This window comes from Ursus americanus, chromosome 17, assembly GCF_024610735.1.
Source record: "Ursus americanus isolate L20-20 chromosome 17, mUrsAme1.1.p, whole genome shotgun sequence".
Lineage (NCBI taxonomy): Eukaryota > Metazoa > Chordata > Mammalia > Carnivora > Ursidae > Ursus > Ursus americanus.
This window is the reverse complement of record NC_142143.1, coordinates 24,873,798-24,886,166: the sequence shown is the minus strand read 5'-3', so window position 1 is coordinate 24,886,166 and position 12,369 is coordinate 24,873,798. Positions and strand designations below refer to the sequence as shown.

Below are 12,369 nucleotides of genomic sequence, written 5' to 3'. Positions count from 1 at the left end.
CGACCACAAAAAGTTCCCCTTCGCGCACGCGCGCGAGATACGCAGGGATGGCTCCACGCATGCGCAGAGCTGGAGCTCCTCTGCGCGACCACTTTAGGGTTTGCGGGAGAACGCTCAGCTAGTTTCTCTGGGAAGCGAAGGCACGGTGAACTTTTACTAAGTTTTTAGGCGCTCTATTTAGAGTGCGGAGCGTGTGGTGGAGAGCTCACATAGATTAGGCTTCCATAGGTGGAGGTTCCACCTTGAGGGACCTCAGTTTCCTCATCTTTTTAGATGGCTCAGACTACTTGAAAAATCCTTTCTAGCGCCAAGATTCTTTAGAAACCAGATACCATTAGCAAATTCAATATTGGGCACAAATGATATTGAATACATTCGATACGAGTTCGTATACTAGTGTTGTGTAGGTAGGAGTGCGAGGAGGAGGTATAGAAAACTATAAAGTTAGTATCTGCTGTCAAGGATTTAGTTGCAAAGTTAAAATTCAAAATTTCCAACACTTAAAAATTTATTAGAAAACTAAATTGTGCATGTTACTTAAAATTTTTTAATAAAGGATAGCAAACGAATATTATTTCTAATTTTCCAGTGGCTATTTTACATAGTATGCTTTAAAGCTTTTTTTTCCTCCAATTTATTTGACAAAAAAACCTGGCAGTTTCTCCAGTAGGGTGTTCTACAGTCTGGATTTTGTTGTGTCCCTGTGTTCCTCTATCCCCTGTATTTCCTATGTATTTGTAATTACACCTAGGTGCTTGATCAGATTTGTGTTTATTTCTTATGTTGTTGGGTATATTTTATAGGTGATGATATCTTTCCATCAGGAAGCATACATGGTGTCTGTTTGTTTCACTTTTTGTGATTTTTTTTGGAGACATTGGTGAGCACTGCCTAAATAATTTCATTTTTTCTTCATTAGCCACAATTCTTTTATGAAGAGACACTTCCACTCAACTATCTGGTTCCTGATATACAGTTCATATAGGAAAGGCAGGATGGGTGCTTGATTCCTTTATTTAAGTATTCAGAATTGCAAGTTGGTTTCCTAGCACTTTTTTCTTTTGTGGCAAAAAACACAACATAAAATGTACTATCATAACCCTGAAGTGTATAGTAGTGTTAACTATATGCACATTGTTGTACGGATCTCTAGAGCCTTTTCATCTTGCAAAACTGAAACCCTGTATGCATTGAACAACTCCCCTGTTCCCTCTATCTCCAATCCCCAGCAACCAGCATTCTATTTTCTGTTTCTAAGAGTTTGGTCACTTCAGATAGTTGCTATAAGTGGAATCATGCAGTAATTGTCTTTTTGTAACTAGCTTATTTTACTTAGAAAAAGGTCCTTAAGTTTCATCCATGTTGTAGTATATGACAGGATTTCCTTCTTTTTAAAGTCTGAATAATATTCTTTTGCATGTATATATCACATTTTCATCCATTCATCTTTTGATGGACATTTTAGGTTGCTTCTACCTCTTGGCTAATGTAAATAATGCTGCAGTAAACATGGGAGTACAAATATCTTTTCCAGATTCTGTTTTCCAATCTTTTGGATGGATCCCCAGCATATCTTGTGTTTTCTGCTCTAGACCTGCTATCAGCAACCATTTCTCTAAGGAGCCCTTCCCTAGGATTTCTTGCTTGTTCAAATCTCAGCTCTGTCGCTTACTGGCTATATTGGGCAAGTTGCTTAGCCTTAGTTTACTCATTTGTAAAATGGGACTAATAATGTTACCTACATTATGGGACCATTGTGAGAATTAAATAAGAGAAGGCACATAAAATATTTAACCCAGTGCCTGGTATAATTATAAGTACTCAACAAACATTAGTTGGATAAATTACTTAATAATAGAAGAAGTGTATGTCTTCTTGAATAAATTTTTTCACAGACTATTTCGACTTTCTGTTCCAATTTGATCAATTGTCTTTAGGCCTGATGAGCAGCTATTATTACTCATGCTTCTACAGGAATGAATCTTGGATCCTGCAGATTTTTCTTTCTTGGAATTCTGTCATTTGTTTGCTTGTTTCTGTTTTGTTTGTATTTGTTTTGGTAGAGTACCTGCTTGAGGCATTTTTTTAAAATAAAAATGTATGTGGGAAATAAAATTTCCTTCTTTTTTTTTTTTTTAATTTTTCTCTTGACTGATCATTTGCAGGGACATAGAATTCTAGGCTCAAATGAATTCTAGGACATGGAATTGTCATAGAACTTTGGAAATATTGCTCCATTGCCCTCTAATTCTAATATCATTGATAAAAATCTTTCTGCCAACCTGATGCAGTTGACCCTTGACCAACACAGGGGTTAAAGGCACTGACCCCCCCCATGCAGTTGAAAATCCACGTATAACTTTTGACTCCCCCAAAACTTAACTACTAATAACCTGTTGACCAGAAGCCTTACCAATAACATAAACAGCCAGTTAACACAAGTTTTGTATATTACATGTATTATATACTTTATTCTTTTGCAATGAAGTAAGCTAGAGAAAAGAAAATGTCAAGAAAATCATAAGGAAAATAAATTTATAGTACTGTATTGTAAAAAATCAGCATTTAAGTGGACCCATGTAGTTCAAAGTTGTGTTGTCCAAGCATCAACTGTACTCATTCCTTTGCAAGAAACTTGTTTCTCCAATTTGTCTGTTTGTTTTTAAAGTTCTGAAATTTCATATGGACTTATCTTGGGGTTTTTCTGGTTGATCTTTGTTGGAATTCAACGCCATCTTTAAATTTGGAGCTGTGTTGTTGTTAGTTGTAGAAATTGTTTTGATAATTTCCCCCTCTCCATTTTTGGAATCTGGATATTAGGGGAACATTTGTCCTTCTGTATTTTTAAATTTTACCTGCATATTTTCCACTTCTACCTTTGCATTTTACATTCTGAGCCACTTCTTCACCTTTATGTACCAGTTCACTCATTTGTTCCTTATGTGGGTATGGTCCATACAGTCTTGATAGATTTTTTTTTTTCCCATTTCAACATTATTCTATTTCAAGGACTCTTTTTTGGTCTCTGGTTGCTCTTTTGTCATAGTACCCAGTTCTGATTTTTGTCATTAACTTGATATTAGTATTATTATTATTACAGAGCCAAAGAAGCCTAAAGGCCTGTGCAGAATCCATTCAGATAATACTGTCCTCATGTGAACAAAAATATTGTCAGAAACCTTAATTCTGTCTTTAGCAATCTAATTTGCTGTTTAGTTCTTCCATTTTTTTCTTTTTAAAAATTTAATACATTGAGTATATGTACCTGGTCGAAAGAATAGATAGGTCTGCTTCCTGATCTGATTTCCTCCAATTTCCAACTGCCAGAATCAGTCTGGGAATTTTTCACCCTTCAGCTGCTTATTTTGGTATTCACTAACATATTGCTAGATTACATTCTTATTTCTAGATTTTTAAGATTTTAGGTATTACCTAACTTCCCAACATAAAAGATGAGAATTTAGCTCTTTGACACCACACACACACACTCGAATATGTTCCATTCTCCTATTTACAGTTTACTGCATTTTCTGGTACATATCTCTTTAAAGGCCAATTTGTGCTTACGACCTCTGAAGGACTTATTCCCTTCTTCTAGATACAGGGAATTGTGGCAATCTGGTGGTCTAAGACCACCTAATTTTTTCCATTTAAGGATTATTTTCTACCAAATATTGTGAAATATATACTGTCTATTTAATCTTAAGAGTCTACAACTGAGCCTAAGAGAATACTGTGACAGCTTATTTTCCAAAAATGGCCGCAAAAATTCTGGTTCCCTACACTGTTCCAGAATTTGGGCACTCTCCCATCAAGAAGTATAGTGTAGGGCACTTGGTTGGCTCGGTGGGTTAAGCCTCCAACTCCTGGTTTCTGCTTAGGTCATGACCTCATGGGTTAGAGGAATGAGCCCCAAGTTGGGTTCTGTGCTTCACCAGGAGTCTGCTTGAAGATTCTCTCCCTCTGCCCTTCCCACCTCTTGCATGCATGTGCTTGCTCTCTCTCTCTCAAATCTTAAAAATAAGTATAGTTTATTTTACCTTCCTTTGATTATGAGAGGCCTTTGTGTCTGTCTCAATGAAGAAGAAATGATGCTTGGTTTCTTTCTTTCCTTTTTTTTTTTAAGATTATTATTTTAGAGAGAACGAGCACATGTGAGTGGGGGGAGGGGCAAAGGAAGAGAGAGAGAGAGAGAGAGAATCTCAAGCAGACTCCCTGATGAGTGCAAACCCTGATGTGGGGCTCAATCCCAGGACCCTGAGATCATGACCTGAGCCAAAATCATTAGACAGATGCTTAACTGACTGAGGCCCCAGGCGCCCCAATGATGCTTGGTTTCTGACTGCTATGGTCTGAATGTGTCCTCCCTCCCCCCAATTCATGTTGAAATCCTAACCCTCAAAGGTGATAGTTGGTGGGGGCTTTGGGACGTGTTTAAGTCATGAGGGTGGAACCCTCATGAATGGGATTAGTGCCTCTAAAAGAGACTCCAGAGAGATTCTTAGCTCTTTCCCTCATGTGAGGATGCTGCAGAAGTCAGCAGCCTGCAAGCATGGTCAAGAAGTTGCCAGAACCTGACCATACTGGCACCCTGATCTTTGGACTATCAGCCTCCAGAACTGAGATATAAATGTTTGTTGTTTATAAGTCACCTGTTGTCAAAAACTAACCTCTGTGCCCCAGAGCCAAAACAGAACACAAAGAATTTGCCTGAAAAAGGAGGCTGCAGCAGGCTAATGCCTTCAAAACTGCAGATCCGCCCAGGGTAAGAGGCTGAGGGGTTTTATAGGAAAATACAGGATCTGGGTGTTTTTTTGGGTTTTGTTTGTTTTTAAAGATTGTGGGAACATGATTACAGCCCCCACATTCAGAATGCAGATTTTCACTTAACCCATATTTTCAACTCTATACTAATCTAACCCAGGCTTTCTACTATTCCTGGTACCCTGTTAAGTCTGATCTTCCAGTTCAGTTGCTCAAGAGAATTAACCTCTGGCCTTCTGATCAAAAAGGCAGAAGGACAAAAAATGATCAGCTGACTTAGTAAGGGCAGAAAAAGGTAATTCAATGATTTTGTACATGGACTTGCAACCAATCATTTTTTTTTTTTTTTAATGTCCCAAGCATCGTCTCTGAATATGAGCACCAGTTCTTCCAGGTACTGAGCATCTTTTCTGGGGATACTGGCCTTTCTCACTGAACTGCCTTTTGCAGGCACTCAGATTAGAGCTTCCTTGGTTCTGCTAATGAGTCAGTCTTTCTCTACCTGCATTTTGTTTTCCAAGAATTTACTGAATTCTCTTATCCTTTGATTTCTTGTTTCCTGTTTTATTTATCATTGTGTGGTTATACTTTACTGTTATTTTACTGAAATTTCAGGAGAAAATAAATGAACAATCTGCAGTTTTAGCACAAATTCTTCAAACTGAATTGTAAATAATCCATGCATTTCTCTTCCAAATTAATAAATTCTGTTAGAGATTTCTTAACAATAGAACAGATGGATGACCAAACACCCAACAAACAGGACTCTGAAATCAAATAAATGTTTTTAATGTAGGTCACATTTTAATATAGTTTTAAAAACACTTCCAAATATAACTACAAATTTAATCAGGAAAAATACCTGAAAGGAACATGTATCTTAATTAACCATTAGTACATTATTTTAAAGCAATTATTTTCCTGAATCCTTGGCTTACTTCATTGGGTTTATAAAGATATAAACCTACTGATTTTTCTATTTGAATTATTTTGTACTAAATGTAGTTTTTCCCAGCTGATAATTATAAATAAACCTGATGACAAAAATCACATCTTAAATAGGGAAAAAAGTTTCCCTTAATAAGTTGGTAAAGACTGTAAGTTGATAACTTTGAAACTTCTGATTTACTATAAAGTAGCAATTAGTAAAATCCACACCCTCCCCTAAATTCAGCTTTTCTATTGCAAAAATTTTTATAAAAAATGTACTCTGAGTGCAATAAAATCTTCATTTTTTAAAAATCAACAAATAGACATACCAAAATAATTCATCGTGACAATCAGAACGAAGAAAGATTTAACAGTACCATGTTTGCTAAGGAAAACATTACTGTGGAAGGCATCCAAGGAGTCTAAAATGGTTTTGCTGTGGCAACAAGGCTTCAGGCTGATGCTCATACTACTGTCAGAAAAGCTTTCCCCTCTTTACAGTGAAACATCAGTGCATATTCCTTTACATAGTAAAAAACTTAAATTTTTAAAAATGATCAATTTGCTTTAAAGTAATTGTTTAACTCACCTTCGAAACACAGACTGGCTATGATAAATTCATTATTTAACAACTTGGGTATTTCTAACAACCTAGAAGGGCTAAAACTCATTGAAGGGTCAGGAAGTTCTAATGCAGGTCAGAAAAGAGGGAGAGAAGTCCAATGCTTTTTGTGGAATGGAAGAGCAACAATTTTAATATCTATTTTAAAATACTGAAACATTTTGGGCTCAGTCTCTACTACTTTTAATAAAACACAGCAGTAAACCAAAAATATTACAACATGAATCCTATCTCATTCTCAAAAACAATTTTCTGCTACATACATAAATAAAAAGTGCTTGTAACTAATAATATACAACACTAAAAAAAAGTCTTGAGATCATGTAGGCTTATGTCTCATTGCCAGCAATGAGAGTGGCATATGCTAAGGGTGTCATAATATTTACAAAAGACAAAAAAAAAAATATATATATATATATATATATATATATTCAATTATTATTTCCTATGGTTCTAATGTTATTATACCATTGAGCATAAAATAATCTTTTACATGGTAATTAAACAGATTATATTATGGAAGAGTAAAAAGCAAGGAAATCCTCCTTAGGGATTTCTGAAGATTAAGTGTTTCTACTAGTTCATAATGAAAAACATGAATAGAACACAATTCTGGAAAAAAAAAGACTAATTTATTTGTTTTATAAGATAAAATATGAGTGATCTTAGTTTAGATGCCAAGAAGTGATAGCTTAGGGTGTCATCTTAACCAAGAATAAATTCATAGTATTTCTTATTCACTTAAATAAGACAGGAAGGGAAATTCTAATTCCCGCCACCCGCCTAGTCACTTCAAAAATTCTTAAGAAGTCACAATAAAAACATCCTGGGTTTTTGGTTACTCTTTAAAGTAAAAATTTCCCGATACCCTGGAAGCAATGAGTTCAATTTGGTGTCTTCTTGTGTTCTGGGAAACAACAGTAAGTTTAAACCGACATCTCAGGCTTCAAATGCTGTGACCAATTATTTGTGAGTTATAATCTGCAGGCTCCATTTTTAAAATATGTGGGATGACACTGTCAATTCGTACATTGCCAATGAGACCTTTGAAAAACAGTTCTTCAGTGATGGTAGCGTTCATCAGTCTCAAAGCAGGCAATCTGAGTAGCAGTCTGGACAACCTAAAAAGGGGAAGGAAAAACAAGGGTGTAAATCAAAAAATGATTTAGTAGAAAAATAGGAGTAATTTCTGCATGTATATTGGTTGTGGTCTAATAAAGATCTAATTTTCAAAAGTTAAAAATAAAAACTTAAGTATTCTCAAGCCTTAAAGGTTATGACAATCATCTGCATATATACATGCAGTCTGACAGACTTCACAGGAAAGCTTTGCTCTTAACTACTACACTGTGTTGCCTCTACTTGGCCATATGGACCATGGAACTAATAAGTTATTTATTTGTTTATTTTTAAAAAAGATTTATTTATTTTAGAGAGAGTGCCTGTGCACGCACGAGCAGGGGGAGGAGAGGGAGAAGGGGAGAGAGAGATCTCAAGCAGACTTCCCACTGAGCTCGGAGACCGACACGGCCCATCCCACAACACCGAGGATCATAACCTGAGCTGAAATCAAGAGTTGGACACAACCAACTGAGCCACCCAGCTGCCCCACCATGGAACTAAGTTATCAAAGTACAGATCAAATTATACACTTAACAATGGCTTAGAAGGGGCTCCTGGGTGGCTCAGCCGTTAGGCGTCTGCCTTTGGCTCAGGTTGTGGTCCCAGGGTCCTGGGATTGAGCCCCGCATCGGGCTCCCCGCTCGGCGGGAAGCCTGCTTCTCCTTCTCATACTCTCCTTGCTTGTGTTCCCTCTCTTGCTGTCTCTCTCTGTCAAATAAATAAATAAAATCTTAAAAAAAAAAAAAAAAAAAAGAATGGCTTAGAAATTCAGTTGAGGTTGTAAGAACAGCAATGCTTTGTGTTATCAGGACACATGGGGCTCAATGGTAATCAAAAAACAAACGGAAATGGTAAAACAGGCAATAGTTATTATTGGGAAGACTGGGAAGAGCAAGGAATATGGAATCAAGACCACTGGGTTCAAATCTCGATTCAACTACCCCTCTATCTATGTGAATGTGTATTAGCCACTTACTTACCCCTAGTCTCTCCGTGTTGTGGTAAAGATTAATGAAACGATTCCTACCAGTTTTTTTGCTACTGAGGATCTTAAAGGCAAAACCATATCTTGCATAAGGTGTAAGCTGAAGACTGCTATCCAAAGATAATTTATTATTTTTAAATAAATCAGAATGTAAGAAACTGAGAGAGTTCCAGAGACCAATCAGAGCAGCTGGAATGTACTGGAACAGAGGTCAACCAACAACTATATGTCAAGAAGGAGGAAAATTTAAATACTATATTTGTTTGTACAATGAGGTATAAAACAACTTTTGAAACTTTAAAAAACTGAGAACAATCATAACAAAACCAACAACAACAAAAAATAACTTTCTGAAAAGCTTGGGTATGTGTATCCCTCTTGTATTTCGCACTCTAACATTTGTGACCAACTGAAAACAGGATTACATCGCCTTTTTTTAAAAAGGATTTTATTCATTCATTTGTCAGAAAGAGAGAGAGAGCACAAGCAGGTGGAGCAGCAGGGAGAGGGAGAAGCAGGCTCCCTGCTGAGCAAAGAGCCCGATGCAGGACTTGATCCCAGAATCTTGGGATCATGACCTGAGCCGAAGGCAGACGCTTAACCTACTGAGCCACCCAGGCATTCCTAATTCACCTTCTTGTAGCTACTACTCTCCTCCTCAAATTACCCAGCTCTTGTTTGTTCCCATCATGTGAGCCGCAGCAATAAAACTGGTAGGAGGCAGGGTAGGAAAACTGGTTAGATAAACTAAGGGTGATTTTCATGATGGAACTGGCTTATAAATCTATTATTGAATATCTGTAAATAATTATTTTATGTAAAACATTCTTTTATTAGTACAAAGCATGTTAAATTAATAATATTAGTAAAGACATTTATATAGCCCTTATATGTTATACTACATATATGTTACACTATAAACAATATGATATACTATACTATAGGCAGTGTTCTAAGCTATTTATATATATAAACTGATTTAATCATTATACTAATTGTGGGTACTATTATCTACATTTTACAGATAAAGAAACTGAAACACAGAAGTTGAATAACTTGCCCATGGTGATACAGCTAGTAAATGAGGGGTCAGGAGTCAAGCCCTGGTATTCTGGCTCTAACAGCCATGTGCTAGCAAAGCTACTCCCCAATTCCGTTCCTCTTCAAAAACTGAGTTGGATCTTACAAAAAAAAAAAAAAAAAAAAAAATTCTTTTCAAGGGACATCGGCAAGAAATATCTTGGTAGAAATACCATAAACCAAATTTCTAAATTATTTATAAAATAGTTGAATGGCGTTTTTATTCATTCATTCCTATTTTTTCCCTTTCGCTAATAAAATTCTTTATTTCATCTGAAGAAAACAGAGTTTGGGCACTAGAGTCAGACAACCTGAGCTCAAAGGCAGGCCCTGTCATCTGTATATGGCCCTGAGCAAGTTATTTAACCTCTCTGTGCCCAAGTTCCCTTCTATAAATTGTAAGAAATACATGAAATACTACCTGTAAATCACTTGCAACAACACACTACTGCTTTTAATAGGATTAGCTATTTCGAAGGTCTAGGCTGACTGAAACACTGACTTACTCTTGGAATGGAAAATAATGAAATAATAGATTCATAAAAGAATTTAAGATGGATTTAATAAAATAATATTTAACTTTTAGATACCTGTAGGTGTCATCTGGATATGTTTTGGTTATATAATCTTGGAATTCCACATATGCCTTTTCCTGAAATTTCTCAATTTGTTCCATGTTTTCTAGGCCTGGATGATCTGAAACATTAAAGAATATATTGTTACCTAGTTCTGAATGCTCATTTAATAAGGCAAGGAGAGATGAGATAGAAGGGTGTGGGAAGAAGAGTTCAGTCAAAAAAAAAAAAAAAAAAAGGCACGCTATCCTATGTGTGGTTCTCTCACTCCACAAATATATTTAGTAACCCACCTACTAAATGCCAGACACTGGCATTTTATCTATTTTTATCTATTTTATCTATTTTTAAAAAGATTTTATTTATTTGAGAGGGAAAGAGAGAGAGTATGAGTGGGGGGAATGGCAGAGGGAGAGGGAGAAACAGACTCCTAGCTGAGCAGGGAGCCCGATGCAGGGCTCCATCCCAGGACCCTGGGATCATGACCTGAGCTGAAGGCAGATGCTTAACCGACCGAGCCACACAGGGGCCCCTGTACTTTAAACCCTTATAACTATTTTGTCTCATATACATATTCTAAAATGTAAATAAATGAGATCACTGGTATCTACTAAAATAAATAGTTTTCTCTATTCCAAAAGTCATGGAAGGGAGTTTGATCATCTTGCTTCAACAGGAACAAAAAATTAAAATGACTTAGCTTAGTTAAAAAAGCATTTTTTAATACAATGAAATATCTTCAGATTATATTCTATACTATTTTTTTCATAAGAACCTTCCCATCATTGTTAGGTAAAAAGATACTTCTGAAATTATCAAACAATGGGCAGTATCTCTATCAGAAAAACTGTAACACAGAAACATGAAATAATCTATATAAACATTTCAGTAATCACTATAAAATTTCACAAAAATGGGAATATTAAGAGAACTTCAATAAAATTATGCCTAAATTAGGCAATATTGAAAAACATGGAAAGCTCTGCTCTGACCAAAGAGAATAAAAAATAAATAGAAAATATTGGGAATACTTAATAAAATAAAATTACATTAAATCAAATCTATGTTCTTTTAATTTTAAGGAAAATGAAGGTGGCAAATTGGTTGTGATTAAAATGGAAATACATGTTATGAAGTTCCATGAACATTTAAAGGAACAGAAAAAAAGGTTTAATTGTCATATTAGTATCACTGAGCTTAAGAAGGTTTCCTCATATAATTTTATTATGATGCACAGGAACAGAAATACATACCAAAATAAGAAATATAGGGTCTAAAAGAACAGTCAATTTTTCTTACTCAAAAATTGATCATTGAGCTTATTGTCATTTTACTATACGTGAAAGCTAGAAACTGGCAGGAAAATAAGAGACATTTTTCTATTTGTTGGTAACTCTAATAAGATGTTTAGAAGTTTAACCCATTAACAAACCAATATTCACCTTTCATTTGTCTTCTAATGATGCCTACCAAAATATGCCTAAGAATTTAAATGTTGACATGAACATAATTATGTCATTTCAATGATTTCTTCAACTTTCCTTTTCATACTTAGATCAATGTCTAACATCCACAAATTCACTGATTTAAAGTATATAATACAATAGTTTTTCGTAGATTCAGAGCTGTGCAACCATTACTATGAACTGAATTTTGGAACATTTTTGTCACCCCAAGAGAAACTCTGCGCCCACTGGCAGTCACTTTCCATGCTCCCCTTCCTTAGTCTCTAGTAGCCACTAATCTAGTTTATGTCTCTACAGACTTGCCTATTCCAGAGATTTCATATGAATGGAATCATATAAAATGTGGTCTTTTGTGACTGGGTTCTTTCACTTAGTGTGCAGTTTTCAACCACGGTGTAGCATCTATCAGAATTTCATTCCTTTTTATGGCTGATACTCCACTGTGTGTAGATATTACATCTGGTTTATTCATTTGTTGATGGACACTTGGGTTGTTTCCGCTTTCAGTGCATCATTTCACATTCCCACCAGCAATGTATAAGATTCCAGGTTCCCCACACCCCCAAATACTGTGTTTTAATTAAGAAGTAAATGTTTATGTACCTGGACTGAAGAGTACTATTGCCTTCAGGTAGGCATATTCATATCCATCAATGCAGAGTTTAACCATGCTGTTACAGAACTCCTGTAGTTTAAAGATGTGCTCCATCAATAATTTTCTTCTTTCTGTTGACATTTTATCTTTAATTAAAAACAAACAAACGAAAGCTAGTTTTTGGCTAAAATGTATGACTATTTTTACCCAATATATTTCCTTCTCATTAA

General features: G+C 35.6%; 1 protein-coding gene across 2 annotated transcripts in view; it reads right to left on the bottom strand.

The window, feature by feature from the left end:
- Positions 1–7,112: 7,112 nt before the first annotated feature.
- The window catches only part of NR2C1 (nuclear receptor subfamily 2 group C member 1), a 45,902-nt gene continuing 40,645 nt past the window's right edge, over positions 7,113–12,369 (bottom strand). Inside the window, exons 12-14 of one of the 2 annotated variants that reach the window (XM_045780025.2) lie at positions 12,148–12,270; positions 10,094–10,199; positions 7,113–7,437 (exon numbers count right to left, since the gene is read on the bottom strand). In XM_045780025.2, the coding sequence (XP_045635981.2) occupies positions 7,263–7,437; positions 10,094–10,199; positions 12,148–12,270 (404 nt within the window). In that variant the 3' untranslated portion in view covers positions 7,113–7,262. Of the gene's footprint in view, positions 7,438–10,093; positions 10,200–12,147; positions 12,286–12,369 lie in introns of both variants that reach the window. The other variant, XM_045780024.2, reaches the window with a different exon arrangement.